The 18,390-nt window shown below is 41.6% G+C and overlaps 1 protein-coding gene across 5 annotated transcripts in view; it reads left to right on the top strand.

The window, feature by feature from the left end:
• The window catches only part of KCNIP1 (potassium voltage-gated channel interacting protein 1), a 234,084-nt gene that overhangs the window by 192,357 nt on the left and 23,337 nt on the right, over window positions 1-18,390 (top strand). Inside the window, exon 4 of one of the 5 annotated variants that reach the window (XM_058848941.1) lies at window positions 12,420-12,431. The exons of 2 other annotated variants lie outside the window; for them this stretch is intronic. In XM_058848941.1, the coding sequence (XP_058704924.1) occupies window positions 12,420-12,431 (12 nt within the window). Of the gene's footprint in view, window positions 1-9,567; window positions 9,586-12,419; window positions 12,432-12,640; window positions 12,657-18,390 lie in introns of all 5 variants that reach the window. 2 more of the 5 variants (XM_058848939.1, XM_058848942.1) reach the window with 2 other exon arrangements.

Below are 18,390 nucleotides of genomic sequence, written 5' to 3'. Positions count from 1 at the left end.
TCAAAAGTGTCTGTTCCAAATGGCTTGGCCATTGGAGAAGCTTCTGCTGAGAGGAATATTATTCTCCATTTTACTGTGACTTTTTTGCTTTTGTGTGATGCATTATTTCCCCCCAACCACTTTTAAGAGCTGATTATAGATTACATAAATAATTTATATGATTCATCATAGCGATTCTTTTATTACCAGAAAATTATTTTATTGCATTTTATTTTGATTGATCTCTATGAAGTTACCACTTACATTCTCAGAGGGCACATGCTGTGCATATTTTTTTTGCAGCTAATTGAGGCATTCAACTCCTTTTGCTGCATGAGAGAGATGTGTACAGTATACACTAGCAGGAACATCTATCTCTATTATCAGAATATCTGGTATTTTAACATTAGGGATTTTACATCCGCATTCTTTAGGATTTAGAGAAAACAAATCTTGCTGCTTCATTGGTGAGCTTAACCTTGTCTGTCTGTAACTAGAGAAATGTTCTTCCAGCTGCTGTTCTGCAAAATCTGTTGATTAGTGTCTACAGTAGAAAACCAGGTAGTTAATTTGTGCAGTTTATTCCATATGTGAAATCTTAGTAAATCATAAAATCATAGTCCCTTGAACTGCCTACCCTCTCTGAGGATGACAGCATGTATTTTGCAGCAGATTAGAAATGTTTGGGAGGCATCAATCCAAAAGCTGATTATGCATCACGGTTTTTAGATTGTAGAGTTCTGTAGAAATAATAATAAAAAACCCCCACACTATTAATTTGGCATTGGTTTGGGTTTTTCCTCATTGCTTCAGAAGTGACTCAAAATACCTAATAATATCTTGATTAATTTTTCTGCCTCCTTTTAAGAGTTGATGATCCTCTATTTCTGTGCAGATTTCTGCTGGAGAACTAAGCTGGATAGCCTTCCTTTGGTTTAAATCACAGAACCAGTCTCTCTCATTAGCTCAGTACTACAGTAAAGAATGAGTGTGGCTGTAGGGAATGGGCCCAGCTGTTGAGAAAAGCTCTATCCCTTACTGAAATATGTTCTTATTATGGGAAAAACACACGAGTCCATAGGATTTGCTCCCATGATGCATCTGCAGTCAGCTCTTCAGTCAGCCAGTCACTTGTCATTATTTGAATGTTTAAGGAACAGCAGAAAGCTGACTTGTGTTCATCATAAACCATAACAGTAGGTCAGTATGTGGCTTCCAGAATGAATGATTGGATGGATGGGGGCACTTGGTGCTCTGCATGTCAGGCAACTTTACAGCATTTTCCATAAAAAGTTAGTACAGCATGACCCCGACACATGTCCAACATAAGGAATCCCTGTTCTTGGGGCAGAAATGAGCAGGTGAACAATGAACTAAGTAACGATTTTGAGTAGTTTTGGGAAGTGGGAGAGAAAAGGCAGCATCCAGGAGGAACTGCCGGCATCAGGGTAATCCCAAAGCAGCCTGAAGGTCCTGAATGGGAAAATTCTCATTCAACATTCCCCCCAAGCTTATTTGAAAACTGGCTCAACCTCAGAAAAATCATGATTTGGCCTTGACAGCATTAGACATATTGTGAAACGAACTCTGAGCTTCTGGCATGCACAAATTCTTCAAGCAGTGAACACCCAAGGGAACAAAACTGTGTGTTCTTTTGGAGCTGCTTGTATCAGGCATACCTAAAGCATCAAACATGTTAGACTTGGCATAAATTGCAGTAACACACAATGGAACTTGCACTTTCCTGTGTCCTTCCCCCCCTTCTCTTGCTGTGGTGCTGCTGCAGGGCTTTAGGAGGGTTAGGATATTACAGTGCAAGAACCATAGAATTGCAAGATACACCTTTGGGGAGCCAGGTGCTTTGAGTTTCATTACTCATTATAGCATCATATTTTGTTTCCCTTTGTTTTAGTGATAATTGGATTCAGCAGGTTTGTGTATTGCTGGGAAGAGACTTTGTGACTAAAAGTATCTGTAAGTAAACAAAGTGCCTGGGGACAAGTGAGTGAATTGGGCTCTGGTCCTGTGCGCTCTTTAGGACATCAGATTAAGGAGTCTGAGAAAACAATGCAAAGCCCACCACACAACCAGTAACAAATCTGACAAACATCCCTTCCACAGACAGGAAAGAACCTGACAATTTTTGTGGTCATCATGTGGTGGGGGTTTGATTGTTTGTTAATTTGGGGGTTTTGTGTAGTAGTAGTAATAGTTTGTTTTTTTAATGGGAACAAGACATGGTAAACCAAGGAATTATCTATATGTTTTGAGGTCTGCTTATCTTTCAAATTCTTCTCTCTTCATCTGGGGGAGATTTGACAGTACAGTGATTTCAGATCCTTGATAGTTTTAATGCTGGATGTGTTAATCTGGGAGACATGAATCGTGAGTTGGCATCATAGCCAGCTGTACAGCCAGGACAACAAAAACCTAATGTGGCAGATGCTACAGAGCACTAAAAAGTCCTTTGGTCTAAAGTATTCATCAGGGGAAGTGGCTTTGATATGATGCCACTGAGCTCTGGGAAGGTAGATGCCCACTGCAGAGAAGCCTCTTAACACATTTGCTGCATGTTCTCCTTGGTCACCTGCAAGCAGAAACAAGGCTCAGATTGAATTAAACTGCTTATTGCTTGTTGACTTGATCTCTCAAGCGTGTGTGAGTACTCTGCACCTCCAACCTGGCCTCACTATGAGCATCTCTCAGGAATTCAAGTGCACTATTTAGTTACTGTGATACACAAAATCTTGTTGAGATTCTGCACCTGATGTTGGTGTTCACCAGCAGTTTAAGGCAGAGGCAGCACCAGGAGAGGCTGTGGACCAGTGTGGTGGCTGAAAGGCAGCTTGCCCTGCTCACTGGGGGCTGCAGGGAGAGGGAGCTACTGATTGCCTGGACTGGGCTAAAGCGTGGGCAGACAGCAGCCTTGGAGTCCTGTGAAATAAAAGGCATTGGTGAGCTCTGTTCTCCTGAACATCGTGTGTGGGAACACCAACATCTAATACCACACTTGAAAAGCCCAGCTTTTACTGGTGTTGCAATATTGCATCTGCCATCCTGATAAAACGCTCACTCTGCAAAGTGTTTTCATCAGCTCTGGTGATAATGGGGAAATACGTAATTGGCTTATGAGCAGCCCACACTCCTGCCCAGTGCCAGCAGCCTGGTGAGACACTGAGATGAAACGGTGGAAATGCCTCTTCTGCCTCAGCTGCCTGCAAGGGGGGCTTGTTCAGCCCGCCTGGCCCACCCTTGTGTGACTGCACTGGAGATGCTGGGCTGCACTCCTGGCTGACCAGCTGTACCCCAGGGCAGCTGCTAACAGACAGAATTACTCTGCAGCTCCTGGGCTGGGTGTCGGTGCACACATGGATGTGGGAAGTGTGATTTTGTTCATTCCAGAATGTTGTGGGTAGGAGGAGGCATTCAGAAAAGGAAAGCCCTTTCCTCTCTTACAGTATCCCTTATTCTGTTATGCAGTAGAGGAGGCATTGACAAAAAGCATCTGCATTGGTAGAATTACTGAGAAAATCTCGAATGCAACTGTTATCACCGGTATTTTTTTTTAAAAACTGTGTGAGATGTTGTTGAGGTTAGCAGCACGGTGCTCAGTTGTTCTGGAGCAGAGCAAACTCCTGAGAGAATTACCCTGAGGTGAAAGAAAACAAAACCATAGGTTATGGTTAAATGCAGAAGTTGCTTGCATGTTCCAAAAAAAAAAAAAAGCCAGTGAGAGGGGAGGGGGAGAGGGGAATGTGCTGTGCACTTAGCTGAGCAGCAGGAAGGAAAGCTTGAAACAGGATTTCTCAGCTTGTGATGCCTGGCAGTTGTTTGCAGGCACACCAGTGGTGTCTGTGTGGTGCCTTGCAGGATGTGGACTAAAGGCGAGTCAGAGGGACTCCAGACTTTAGGGATTGTGGTGGTGGTGTGCTCCTCTCTGAAACTTTTGCACTACCTCGGGCTAATTGACTTCTCAGATGGTAAGAGAACTCCAGTTTTGCAGCTCCTGTTTGCTTGTGTTTAAATGCATGAGAGTGTAGGCAGCAGATGGCTGTGGGGGAAAGTGGTGTCTGTCAGTGCATGGATTCTCAGTGTAGGCTTCATATTTATTAAGAATCATACAGGCTGCAAAGAGGCAATTCTGTTTTGTGATTTATTGAGGACTTTTGTTTTCTTTTGAGATATTACCTTAGCCAGAGAGAATCTGAAGAAACTGTTATGGGTTTTGTCTTGTTTATTAATTTTTAAGTTTCCCTAATTATTTTTTATTACTCTTAATTCTTGCTCTCTGTTGAAAAAAAATTAGTACCAAACTCAAAAAAGGAAAGGCCCTCTTGGGATAATGGAACCAGAACTGATAATTAGATGTATGATTTCACGGGGCTACATCGTTGTGATATTTGCAGATTAAAGACACAATGAATTAAATGGAAACAAAACTTTGCTGTAATTGCTGTTCCAGACACTTCAGCAAAATAACCTAAGAAGAAATATTTCTGTTTTCACCAGCAGGAAGATTTGGTCTTTCTTCTGCTTGTAGTGAATCAATATAATGAACTCAAATAAATGTAATGAACTTTTTTTATCTTAAAGGTTTTCCTGGATTAGTAAAGCATATGGATTTTAAGAACTAATTGTGCTTTAGGGTTGGTTCATCTTTTCATAAAGGGATGTAGGTATCACTGAATTTTTAAAGAAAATAATTTCTTGATGATGCAAATGAGGTATTTTTTAAAACAAAGGGACCCCCAAGTCACTGTATTCTCGCTTCAATCACTGTGTCGAGTTTATCTAGAAATGGAAATAGTAAGAATAAAATACTAGCATAAACACCTATGTTACTTTATTCATATTTCTTCAAGATATGGGTTAGTACAGGCTGGCAAAAGATTCCAAAAACATAAAGAAAATTTATATATTAAATCTGTTTTACTGCATCAAGAAAAGCAGATGGAATTTTAACCCTGCTACAGTAAAATCGAAACTCTCACATAATCCTAGAAATCCTCCTGCAGAACTACGAAAAAAATTAAAAATTGCTTAATTAAGAGTTACTTATATTAAGAGATGTAAATTGGTATGTATTTGTTATTTCATGACTGATTTCCTTATTGCAAAATGAATATCGTGGGAGCTTTTAGTTTACTCCTAGAATGTCATTGGATTGCAATTACATAATTAGAATTAAATTAAGATCTCCAACAATGACAACTAATTTCAAATAATGGCAGCAGAAATGCTCACCTTAAAAATAAGTTGCTAAATCAGATGTTGTGGAATTTGCATTGCTACTGCATTTGCCTTGCATTAACTGCAAGAATGTTTTCATACCCCCTTTGCAGACCTAGTTACTAGAATTCCACTATTTGTTGTTCCTGAAGCAATTACTTTTTCTAGAAGAGTCTCCTCAGTGTTTCCCAGCAAAGTCAAGTACGTGACAGGTGAAAAAGGTGTCTGTGTGAAGGTGAAATGAGTAACAGTGAGTAAATAGCCCACGTTGTGTTCATGGAACAGCACTGCTTGGGCTTGTTTGTGGTCAGCAGTCAGTGGCTGCTCCATCCATGCAGGTGCAGGAGGGGGTGACATTTACCTCTGTAAGGGATCACGGCTACTGGTACACCAAGCTCTGATTGCATGGGCTGCCTGACAACATGTAGGAACACAGTATTATAAACCTCATCCAATTCAGGTAGATTTTATTGGAATTCTTTGTTTCTGGCTGCAAAATAGTTCACTTGGAAACTAAGATATATTTATTTGGTACTTATTATATGAGCTTGTGTTTTTCCCTTTTGACTCTGTTCCTGTGCTAAGAACTATTTATATGTGAAATTAGAACATTAATATAATGTGGGTGGTTATTAATGTCATGCAATACAGACTTCAATAAGTCAGAGACCTTTAAAAGTGACATTAAGTTGTTTTCTTTGATGTGCTGGTGGCAGCAATGGAAAGGGCAAAGTGGATGCTTACATTGCAATGTAAGTATTTCTAATATCTTTATATCCACTAGAAATGATTGCTACTTTAACTTATAAAAACTTAACTAGACATTCCAGGTGTGTTCTCACAGCTGTGTGTAATAACACTAAAATAAGACACTACAATTGGCTATGTATATTTCTTTTAGAATGGCTCTCTTCTGAAGATGGAACAGGCTTACTTAAACAGTGTTCTTTTGCTCTGTTTAATTAAAAAATTACTACTAATGAAAAAAACCCCACACACAGAGGAAAAACTGGCTGACAAAGAAGCTTGTTCCTGTGTGTACTTCTGGGCAAGTCCTTGCTGGCTTTGCAGCCTCTTGATAAGACCAGTCACCTTTGTTCAGCTCCTGACCCAGGACTGTGTGCAGATCTCCAACTTTGCTCTGTTGTCAAACTTGTAGCCCTTTGCATGTCTTTATTGAAATGCATCCATAGGAATCTCCAGGCCTTTTCTCAATCCTTTCCAGCTGCCAGGTAAGTTTCCATCTGACTCACAGCCTTTTCATAGACCATTCTTTTCCCCAGTTTCCAGGAGTGAAGGATATGTGAGACAAGGCCAAAAAGCATTACTAGGATGCAGATGTAATGTATTCTCTGTTTCTCCTTTCTGCACAAGGATGCGCTCTGACAAACATTCTCCAGCAGTTCTGGCCATTCAGTGACGCATGTTGACAGCATGCATCATTGGCTGTTTCAATACTTCCCAAGAACTGAAAGGTGAAAAAAATTACATGGTCATGTATCCTCCTTCTTCTTTAGCTGTTTCTCCCTTACAGGTGAAAATAGAAGGGCCCGTCTTTGGTCTCTCAGTTCCCTAAAGGTGGGGAAAACACAGCAATCACCAGTCCTGGGAAGCTAGGAATGAAAACGGGAGGAGAATGTCATGGGACACATTCCACACAGCCTCACGTTTAGGATTATTTTACAGAGGTTCTGGTTGAGGAGCTGTTCCCTTCTTGCCCTTCTCCTGTGTGGTGCAAAGCTCTTGGTGCAGTACCAGCTCCTCACAGGCAGCACATGGCAGGGCAGGAACAGCTGCCTCAGACCCCTTGCTTTGGGCTGATTACAGTGAGATACTAATGCTCTGTAAGGAATTTGGAAGCAGGGGATGTCATCTGACTGACTTCTTTGGCAGTGCCCTCCCCCACACTCCCCCAGGTCATGTTCTTTAGTTGCTGGTATGGGAGTGATCATGACTGGAAGTATAGAAGTGCCCTCCTTGAAATTCTGGAACAGATGGCCAGGAGAAGAAAGGGATGTGTTTTTAGGGGGATGGGCAGTGCTGAGGGGAAGATAAAAAGTGTACTAGTGTGTGAAGTAGAACTGCTTATTGTGCTTTATGCTCAGTGTTTGAAGAACTTGGGTGCTGAGCTGACTTAGAAGTTTGTTAATGGTTTGGAAAGTGCAAACCTTTGTAATAGTGATTCAGCAGCTAGATAACGATCTTGATTAGGTATTTTACTAAGCACGACTTCAAATGGGCCTTTCTTAAAAGAACATGGCAGATATACAAAAAAAAAATAAACAGTATAGCACAATAAAACTTCTAACATATCCCACATCATATTTCATGATGCAACAGTACCTAGGTTTTGTACCAGCATACGCTTCTTCCCTTGCATCTTGCCTCTATCCCTTCAGACTCTCTCCCTACATCCATCACTTTATCTGCTGGGCAGGTTGTTAGAAGCACTTAATATTCTGTAGACTGTTTTAAAATAAAATTAATAGAGCTGCGTAAACCTTGATGGAAATCCTGTTTTATTTCAAGAATTCTTATTTAGCTTCAGTTTTTTCCAATATAAATGTACTGATGATAAGCTGGTCTAACATATTTATGAAGAGGAGGAGCTTATGCTTTACCCATTTTCTAGAGCTGTAAGAGAGACTGTTGACTAACTGCTGCCTCAAATCCACCTTTCAAGTTCGCAGGCTCCAGATGGCCATGCATGTCAGAGGGGCAGCTCCCTGAGCCAGGACGTGCTGCTGGGTGTTGCCCTTGTCCATGGGGATCCACATCCCATTCAGCTGCAGCTGGGGTAAAGGCATCCAGCAGCCAGAGGGAAGAAGGGTGCAAGCTTTGGGACCTGCACCGCTGGCAAGGCAGGGGTTGGTTTTAAGGAAAAGCTAATGTGGTTCAAGAAAAATCCACACACTGCATTTTCTAAACTGAATGGTAGCATCACTGAAGCTGAGTTTGTCCTTGTACAGAGCTTGTAGCTGTCAATTTTTCTTTGTTTATAACCATGAAAATGTTGGTAGTGGAGGGTGGAGATTTCCCGATGCTCTTGAACCAGTTGTCAGGCTGCTTCATAGATGTTACAGTGTCTGTGATCGATTGTTACAGACTGAACTCTGTACACCTGGAGAGTCTGACTTCCTGTTCTCTCACTGCTTGTCTCTTCCCTTGCAAGACTTTCCCCTGCTGTACTTTGGAAAGGAAGAGCTGTTGGATGATGAGGGATTCAGGCAGAATTGTCCTGCAGTGCCATGCAGGTTACTTTGCTTAGCAGCCAGTGTTTTCAAAACAAGGTAATAAAAAAAACCAAAAACAACCCAACCTCCTGGAGACTAAAACAGAATTCTGAAGTTTAACCTGAAGTAATTTTATTTTCACAGGAAGATTATTTATTTTTCTTTCCAGTAGTGGGAAATAGAGGAAATATCTAATAGAAAATGCACACAGTAAGGATAATACCTTACTAAAGGAACTGGTATCCCTGCCTGCCCTGCTCAGCCAGGCGAGAGCGATGCCCCTGTGGGCTGTCCCTGTGTACTCTCCCTGGGTGCAGTCTGGAGGACACAAGTCCTGAACATCTCCCCAAGTTCTGTGTTTTGTCTCTTCAGTTCTGCCACTGCATTACAAGTGTGTTTCTAGGTGTTGCTGGAATTATTTTCCTGAGTGGAAACTGTGCAAGCTGGGCTCAACATGTAACCATGAGGTTGGGTGTACTCAAAGAGCTGACCCCTCCTGTGTGTGGTGACCATCAAGTCTCAAAAATAGGAATGTAATAATCTGGCAATGAGGAAGAAATCATCATCAGACATAACTGCTGTCTGTAAAGAGGTAAAATGTTAGCAAATGTGGAAAAGAAAGTATTCCTTGCTTCCTCTTAAATGTAGCCATGAGAGGAAAACTTGTCTTTTGCTTTCATGTAAGAATTTAGCAAAAAGAACAAAAAACATTTTATGATTTACCAAAAAAAAAAAAATAAAAAAAAATATCTTTCCTTTTCCTCTTTCTTCTCCCCACTTCTTTTTAGTACTTCTAAAATGATTCTATGAGGCTCTTTAAATGAGTTTTATTACAGTTAATTCCCCCTTTCCTCAGGCAAGCTGCAGTTTTATGTACTGGATTTTTATTATACCCAGAAGCTTTCTCCCTGATAATAAATAATGGTGGTAAATTTTATATGAAATAAATGTGGTTTCTTATTGCAGCAGAAAGGAAAATAAGTGTGGAGGTTTTTCCCCCCCTTGCCATACAAGTTTAAATTATAGAAGTTAAATAGTGTGAAAACAGCATTCACTCTAAAGAGACATGGGCAAGTTAAAAAATAATGGGCAGGTTTTTTGGCATGTACAATTTAAGATAACTTAGATCACCATTACACAAAAGGTGTTGGAAACCTTGCAGACAGACGTGTTTTTACGTCAGTAATTTTTCATCTGGCCTGTGAGGAGCAGGCAGCTGTGGCTCCTGTTCCCGTTGCTGCAGTGAGCAGCGCCAGCCTCAGCGACCTGAGCACAGGTGAAGAGCCCCAGAGCAGCATGTCCAGCCAGGGCAGGAGATTCTCCTCTCCCTGCAGGAGAGGGAAGGACGGAGAACTGTGTGACCTGAAGCTGACTGTGTGAAGTCTGGAAGAGCCCATCAGGGTTTTCAAGCACCAACCCCAGCCGAGTGTCTGAGATGGCTTCACTCTGGTGAGATGTTAAAAATTGCTTATCTTTTTCACTGGTTTCCCACAGTATCATGGGCACACTGTTATTAGTAAGTCTTAAAATGAGAGTTGTGCTCTAGCTTCCCCCATTGCTGCTGAACCCATTCTCACTGACGTGAAGCATCGCTCACCCAGATACAGACCTGCCTGTGCTTTCGTGGTTGTCTCCTTGTTTTTGGAGACATGCAAGAACCACAAGAAGGCTATTTGAAAGTGCCAGGTTTTGAACTTGGAATAATTTCTCTTGGCTTAATAAATTTGAGGTTATAGGGGGAGAGATTTCTTTTGACTGAAGGAGGGAGTAAGGCTGCTTTTCCTGAAGAAATTCAGCCAGAGGTGCTTATAATTGGAAAGGGATTTCTATATAAATAGTCAATATAAATGGAATATAATTAACATTACTTTAAGCCCTCTTCTGCTATTCCACACATGGGAACCTTGAATTGAGGATGCATAAACAAATGTATTTTAATTAAGTCCTAATTAATCTTAATGTATATTAATAAAGTCCTAATTTAAGTGAATTCTTTCTTAAAAGGAGGTTTCACACAGTTGAAAGAGTGAAACATTTAATTTGTCCATTTTTTGTGCCCTACCATTCCTGACAGCAGTGCTGTGGCAGTCCCTGGCTCCCTGCAGCAGCCGTGAGCCCGTGGGTGGCTGTGCAGCACCGGTGCTGGGCTCTGTCACTGCACCTTGTGTGCCCGAACGTGCTGGGGTTTACGGTTGTGTAGTGAAGGTGAAGCTGCCAGACCTGGCCCTAGGGCTGGAGGGGCAGCAGTGCCCTGTGCCCACACCTCGGGGTGGGCAGGAGTGAGGGCTCCCAGGTGCCAGAGCAGGACTGGCAGCTCACAGAGACTCCCTTTGTGTGTCTTTGCTCTGGCTCTCCACTGTCCTATTATTCTGGGGTTAGGCCAAAACTTAACGAAATTTCATGTAGATAAGTAAAAGGAGTACTGACATTGCAAGACGAAATCTGAAGCATTCTGAAAGGGAAATTTTTCTTCTTTATTCTTCACGCATATAATTTAAAATATTTCAAGCTAAGTATTTCTTCCTCCCTAAAAGAAATAGAACTATGCACCTGCAGATTGGTCAGGCTTCCCAAGGCTGACTCTAGACCAGAATTTCCCATCATAGGTTGTGGGTCTTGGTTGCCTTTTCCCTTTGGTGGTCCCCACCCTGGTGCCCGAGCCAGAGCGAAAGGGAAAGAGCCAAAGGACTCCTCTGTGCATGATTAAGTTCTGGGATGAGCTTACCCATGATGGCACATTCATCTCAATCTGTTCCTTGTGCCTCTTGCTCTTTGGTAGATTTCTTCTGTGGATTGCATTAGAGCTGCTTCATGACTTTCTTAAAACAGAATGGAACAATCAGACTTATGAAATCTAATATATTCAAATGTTTTTGTGGTGTCTTTAAAATCAACTGACTAGTAAAAGAGATCAGTGCACGTGTGTGCAACATTTGCTCTAATGACTCTTTTCCAAATCTTGCTTGTATTGCCAGCCATTTCCCAGTACTCATGGGTGTTCTATCTCCTCATCCTGGCTTAACATCTGTGCTGCTAAATGAAAGTAATCAGAGTCAGCATGAAAATTTAATAAGCTGTGTTCAGGCATTGGTCATGTTCCTAATTGTGTATTTGTTTTCTGCCTGCAGAAGTCCTCAGACATTGTCAGCCAGAACAGCTCCAGTGTTCACAAGCACTGGTGTTTATCAGTCTCAAATCACTCTCTGTTGGTGGTATTTCAAAAACAGACCAGATCTCTGAATTTGCCAGTGCTTTTCGAGGACTGATCAAAACCAGACCCCAGCCTGGGAAGATCTAAACCTCATGGCCTTCCTTTCCTAGTCAGTGAATTACTGAGTTTCAGAAGCAGAAAGATCTTTAGACAGATTAGTGGAACCTAAATCTTCTAACCCTGAGCATGGTAAAGTTTTAAATAATTAAATATTTTGGCATCACGGCAACTCATCAAATGTGTAGCTGGTTGCATTTACATCCTAGTGGAGTGTTTGACAGTGGTAGTCCCTATTGGCCTTCCAGGAGAAGCAGAATAAGGACACAGCAAAATGGAAGGAAGTTTTGTACTTGTCCCAAATAACCTTTTGCGACAGGAACAAAGTTGTAAGGTTCCCAGCACCAACAGCTGGGCCACGTTTAGGAAATTCTTAAGCTATTGTCTGTTTCCTGAAAATCTCCTGTCTTGTCAACTGGGCTATCAGCTCTCTCCCTGTTTGCTTTGGTGCCTGGCTGGAGCTGCTGGTGGTTTGGCTTCTGCATGGGAGCTCAGTGAGGTCTCAGTTTTCACCCCTGCTCTGGTGCTACCACTGAAATACCCCAGACTATGTGCCACTCATTTGCTTCCTCCCTCCCCCTTCAGTGGGATGGAGAGGAGAATTGATGGGACAGAAAGGTAAAGATCATGGGTTGAGGTAACAACACTTCACTAGAAAGAGCAATGAGATAAGAAAACAAACGGTAACAACAATGGTGCTGGTAGTAGAGTGTACAGGAGAGGTGAGCAATTCACACTCCTCAGACCACTCATCCCTTTTCTGAGGGAATAACCTCAGGGTCCAGGTGTGCCCCTTGGACAGCAGGGTGCTGGCTGCTGCAAAAGTTAGCCCTCTCCTAGCTAGTACCAGGACACGAGGGGAAGCTGAAGGATGAACGATGGGGCAGGATTTGTGGCCAAGGCAGTTGGCTGAAACAGCTGCTCTTAGGAGCATCAACAGAAGCCAGGTTTGACCCTGGGGAAAGGGTAAAGGAATTCCTTGTTGGGAATGAACTGTTGGGGATCTTGAAACAGTTTTCTGCCTGCACACTGATTGTTACTAATGCCAAAGAATATGGTGTATTGGATGGGCTTTTCTAATTTTTTTTAATTGCCAGCAGGAGCTGACACTTATTTGGATGAAAAGTTTCAGCAAGTGAATGCTCTCACCCTGGGCAGTGGTATGTGTAAAAACCAGTACCTGATTTATGGCTGCATGTGTTCAAAATACTCTGTGGGAGAAGGATCTGATTGCAGGTACCAAAGCAGCTGTATCTGAGTCAGGGAGAAGTATGTAGTCTGTACTTAAAGGAACATCAGTGGTAGCAGGGTGTTTCGGGCACTGTCCTTTTATCTTCATGTCCTGAAGCCTCCCTTCTGGTTCTTTGTTGGTAAACTGAAAACTGGGACATGAATGTTTTTATGAAGAAGACATCCAGGCACTATTGGTTGCCCAAGACCAGGATCCATTTGACTGCCCAAAGTGAGGGTGCTGCCCATCTAAGCACATCTGCAGAACGCAGCCCGTCCCTGGTGGCTGGCCCTGAGCTGTCCCCAGCGTGTCCCCACGCGCTGGGCAAGCGGCACATGTCAACAGAGAGCTCACTCACAGCACATTTTGGGACATGGCCTCTTACTGAAACATCTGCATCTGTAAGGGAACAATGCTTTCTGAGCAGTTTCTTCTGTGCAAATAGAGCTTAATTGGTACTGTGTTCTGCTTAATTATGCTTCACATTTTGGAGCAATCTGTTTGACTTGAACAGTTCTGTGACGTGGGAAAAGTGATCTTCTGGGAAGTACTGGCTCATTTGGGTGGGATCTGCAGAGTGCTCATTTATAGTGGTGTTTCTCTCCTCAGTTTTGCCTGGACCAAAGCAATTTGTTCTTTTTCTAGTCTTTGCACAGGTGAAATGCCATAATGCAGTGGTCCACCTGTTACAAGAGGAAAATTGCTTCCACATTCACACTGTCAATGTTGCTTTATGTTTCTATGGCAAGTTCTGTTTTATACACTGCTATTTCTGAAAGGAAGGAACCTGCATTTTCCACCTGGGAAAGCCAGTCTAAGGCCAGTTGCTCCTGTCCACATATCCTTTGTGTGCACTGGAAGGACACTTTGCAGTCTCCTCCTCTGGGAATGGTCACAACAAAAACAGTTCTGATGACAGGTGAACTTCATACAGGGTCTGCAGAAACATCTGAATTCAAATTTGACATTGCATATTTCATGTTCAAATCATTGTACCTGATCTTAACTGTGTACCAGAAAGACATCTGGGAGGTATCTCAAAATTCCAGTGCCTCCATTTTTTGGAGAATAATGTTGGTTTTACATCAATGTGTGCGACTGTGAAATTAATTAAAGGAGAGGACAGTATTTATACATTGTGAATAGATCCTTGTAAGGATTAGATAGAAAGCTAAAAAAAATCTATTCTTTAGTAATTCTATTTTTTACTATTAGCTATTTTTATCTTGGAATTTTATATGCTGTTGGATTTTCAGGTATCTTCTCTCAGCAAGTAGTGGTGTTGCAGGTTCACACAGGCAGAACAATCCTGATAAGCTTGGCTATTTGTGAAATTAATTTTATGTTGTTGGTTTAGTGGTGAAACTCACAGAATATTCTGAGTTGGAAGAAACTCACAAGGGTCATCAAATCCAACTCAAAATAGACCTGAAAAAGTCAAAAAGTTGTATCAGAAAAAAGGGAGTGGATAAGGAGACACCACTCTCTTTTTTGGATTATTTCCTGGAGATAGTCCCTTTTGGAAACTGATCTCTCCAGCCAGGCAGTGCAGTATTAATAATTATTTTTAATGATAATAATGGGTGTTCAACTTTGTGTTTAATATTTGATACATCATTAGGTACCTCTGTGCCATTTTCCAACTGCTATTTGTCATGAGCAGATTTTTCTTACCCCTTTTTTTGGGATCACAGCTGGGTCTGAGCTGCCACTTCTGTCTCTGCTTGGCTCCTGGGCTGTGCCAAGGGCAGTGCCCGGGTGGTTGGGAACGTGCTGCCAGGCAGCAAGAGGCTCAGAGCCCCAGGGACACCCAAAAGCCCAGCTCCTGCCCTAATGAGCACTTCCACACTCAAGTCCTGACTTATTTCTCTTCATGAAACTTCCAAATATTTGCAGTTGATCTCCCACAGGCAAGACCTGCTTCCTGTGAGACCTGCCCAAGAGCATATTTTGTCTGGAGATTAATTTCAAGTATACTGTGGGTAAACTAGAGTTATTTTTTCTTCAGGTCCGTACTCCTAAAATATAGCTTTTTTTTTTTTTTTTTTTTTTTTTTAATAAAAGCAAGATGCAGTCTAATAATTCTTGCATGTAATTTAATCCCCTTCAGCTGTATTTGTAAAATTACCCATTCCATCTAATGCCTGCTAGTTTTACAATTAACACTGGGTACATTAGCTGCATTTCATGCCTTGACTTTTTTCCTTAACAAAAAGTGAATTTATTATAAGCAACTTGTTTTCAAAGTCCTCCCATGAACCATGGAGACTGGTGGTCTGCATTTTCACCTGGTAGCCTTTGGATGCAGGGGACAGGGTTATTTGCATCTTTATTAAAATATAAAAATCATCATTTACACCCTCTAAACTGTTTGAGGCACTGGGCTGTCCCTGGCCAGCCCTAGCACTGTATGAGGCTTCACTATTGCTCATTTGGCAGGCATGGGGGTGGAGATGCTGCAGGCTGGCACCTGAGGAAAGTGTTTTGTGCTGTTTGATGCTTGTTTCCCCAGCGCATGGCCCAGCAAACCCAGCCCTATGCAAGGACTGTGGGGCTGCTGCCAGCCCCAGCGGGGATGGGCAGGCTCAGAATGGCGGCTGCTCAATCCCAGAGCCAAGGCAGAGGCTGGGGAACAACAAGGAATTGTTTTATGGTGCACAAATAGGCTTTGGGTTGGCAAGAGGTGCCCCTGCCCCTGGCAGGGGGTTGGGACTGGATGATTTTTGAGGGCCCTTCCAATTCAAATGCTGTGTGAAGGTCAGAGCTGTTAGCAGGCACTCTGAGTATGGAACTTCCCAAACTGTAGAGATAAAAGGTAAAATTGGAACAAGTATTTAAGGATGACTATAGCAAGACTCATTAAGTAACTTCTAAAGTGTATTCTGTTAAAACATTGATTTGCTTTAAGGAAAATTCTCCCTCTGCTCTTGAGCAAGGAGTAGTGAAATGGAGTCTCTTTCATTAGAACAATCTGAAATATGCATGTACGTGCAAACGTGTCAAGATTATTTTTCTTTGTTGTGGGTTTTCCAAGCAAGGCTAACACCCTTATTCCAGGAGCCAGCCCGTGGCCTCTCTCCAGGGCCACCCTGGCCAATCTACCCACAAGACATCAATATGATGGATGGCGAAGCAATGGCGTTTATTGCAGGGGAATTTGACAATTTATAACCTAGGGTCATTGTGTTACTCCCATCTACATACGTCACACCTAAGTGCTATTGGCTAATTACAGGTTTTGCTATCCTAACAGAGAGGGGGTCTAGCAGCTTCCCGTTACAATCCCGAATTCTTCCGCAACGCAATGCCCTAGACTACAACATATTCCCCCCTCTCTATGAATAATTAATTTGCTAAAATATAAGGTATATTAGTCTTAAAAATTCTAATGTTATTTTTTATACGTATTTCTAAACACTTTGTCTAACTTATCTATATTATAAAGTTTTAAAAATGGATAATATAAAATTGAGTAAAATATAAAATACTTAACTAAAAGGCTAAAGGCTTATAAAATGGATACTACAGTTTTCATTAGTAAATATGAGGCACAAGCGGTGACTAAGTATATTTTTAAAGCATCTGTTGCCTTTCTATAAACAAAATGTTAACTTTTTCTAGTCGGCTTTTAACAAAGGATACAAGCTTGTTTAAAACACACGGTCCAAAGATTAGCACGAGTAAAATCATCACAACTGGTCCAATCAGGGTGGACACCAGGGTGGTTAGCCACGGAGATTGGTTGAACCAGGACTGGAACCAGTTTTGCTGAGCTTCTCTCTCTGCTTTCCGTTGAGACAGCCTGTCTCGTAGCTCTGCCATGGTGTCTCTCACTACTCCGGTGTGGTCAGCGTAGAAGCAGCATTCTTCGTTCAGGGCGATGCAGAGGCCTCCTTGCTGCATGAATAGAAGGTCGAGACCTCGCCTGTTCTGTAAAACAACTTCAGAGAGTGAGGAGACTGATTTTTCTAGAAAGGATATGGATTTCTCAATTCTCTGTAGATCTTCATCTACAGTCATCTGTAGCTAAAACAGTCTCTGTTGTTGGGTCACGATGGCAGAGACACCTGTGGCAGCACCAGTTGCTCTCAGGTTAAGCAGCATCGCTATGGTTACACCTGTCACCACTTCTCTTTTCTGAAGTCGGGTGAGTCTCTCTACTTGCAGGCTCCACTCTTTATCCAGGTGGTACAGGACTCTGGGGATGATAACAGCTAATACACAAAAGTCAACAGAGGAGTTAAAGCTTTGGGTATAAAGGGCTATACAAGGGCTAGACTATTAGATCATGGGCTTTCAGCTTGTACCACAAAACTGGGGCTCACTGCTTCAGGTGTTATAACTATAAACAACACAATTACTATAAACAGTTTACCATGTAAATGACACCATACTTACAAACTTATAGCTAAAACTTTAACATTAAATGAACCTTTAAAGATGCTTACACTACCTCTTAAAGGAAAATACTTATATTTTATACTAACATAACAATTATTACACAGGCTAAACACTTTATCTTAAACTATTATATAACTACTTTAACATACATGCTCTATATATATGTAGTCTAAACATAAAAACAATTTGCTAAAAGGATAAACACACAATTACAATTTACTTTATATATAGTTAGATGGAGTCTCTACACCTCTCAAATCTTTTACAGAATTTCTCCAACACGATTCAGTCCTGGAATGTTCACTGCTCCTGTAATGTCAGCTGGCAGCTGATCGGTGACTGAGGGCTTTGATGTTCAAGTTGTTCCTCAAACCCTTCTAAATCTTAAAACAAAGGACTAATAGAAAAATTAATAGAAACACCACATCATAATAACAGTATAAAATTTCTGTTGGCAGCTGTCTGTATAGTGTTCAGACACAACTGTGTCCTGACAGGTCCACTTCTGATCCAAGTCTGGAGTACCAAGGCTGTGTGATGACTTCTCTGTTCACTGGATCTCATGTGTTCAGAGGCAGACAGTCTGGTCAGATGAACAGGTGACTTTTCTGAACCTGCCAACAAAACACAGGCACTTCTCTCCTTAAAGTTAATGAATTACACTAATCAAATTGCTTTTAGGGAATCAATTTCCCCCGTTTTCTAAAAATAAAAATGAGATGTATTTCTGTTCAACATTAACACAAAACCTTATACACAATCAGTAAAAACCTATAACAGTTAAAAATCAATTAATATAAAAGTACTGTTAATTATTAAAACACTGCACCAGCATCTCATAGTTAACAAACAAATAGAGACAAAAATCATCAGTGAAGGATTGGATCATCATCTCCGGAAATGATTCTCCAAGCCCACTTCAAAATTGATCCAGCTGTCATATTAATAGGGTCAAATTGCTGAGTCAAAAAGTGACTCAAATACTGATTTGGTACAGAAAACATCTGGATCTGCTGGCAAACATTCTGTCCAGGTAAAGTTAAGGCTTG

The sequence above is a fragment of the Poecile atricapillus genome, chromosome 13 (genome assembly GCF_030490865.1).
Source record: "Poecile atricapillus isolate bPoeAtr1 chromosome 13, bPoeAtr1.hap1, whole genome shotgun sequence".
Lineage (NCBI taxonomy): Eukaryota > Metazoa > Chordata > Aves > Passeriformes > Paridae > Poecile > Poecile atricapillus.
The sequence above is the reverse complement of the archived record's forward strand: the minus strand, read 5'-3'. Positions and strand labels throughout refer to the sequence as shown.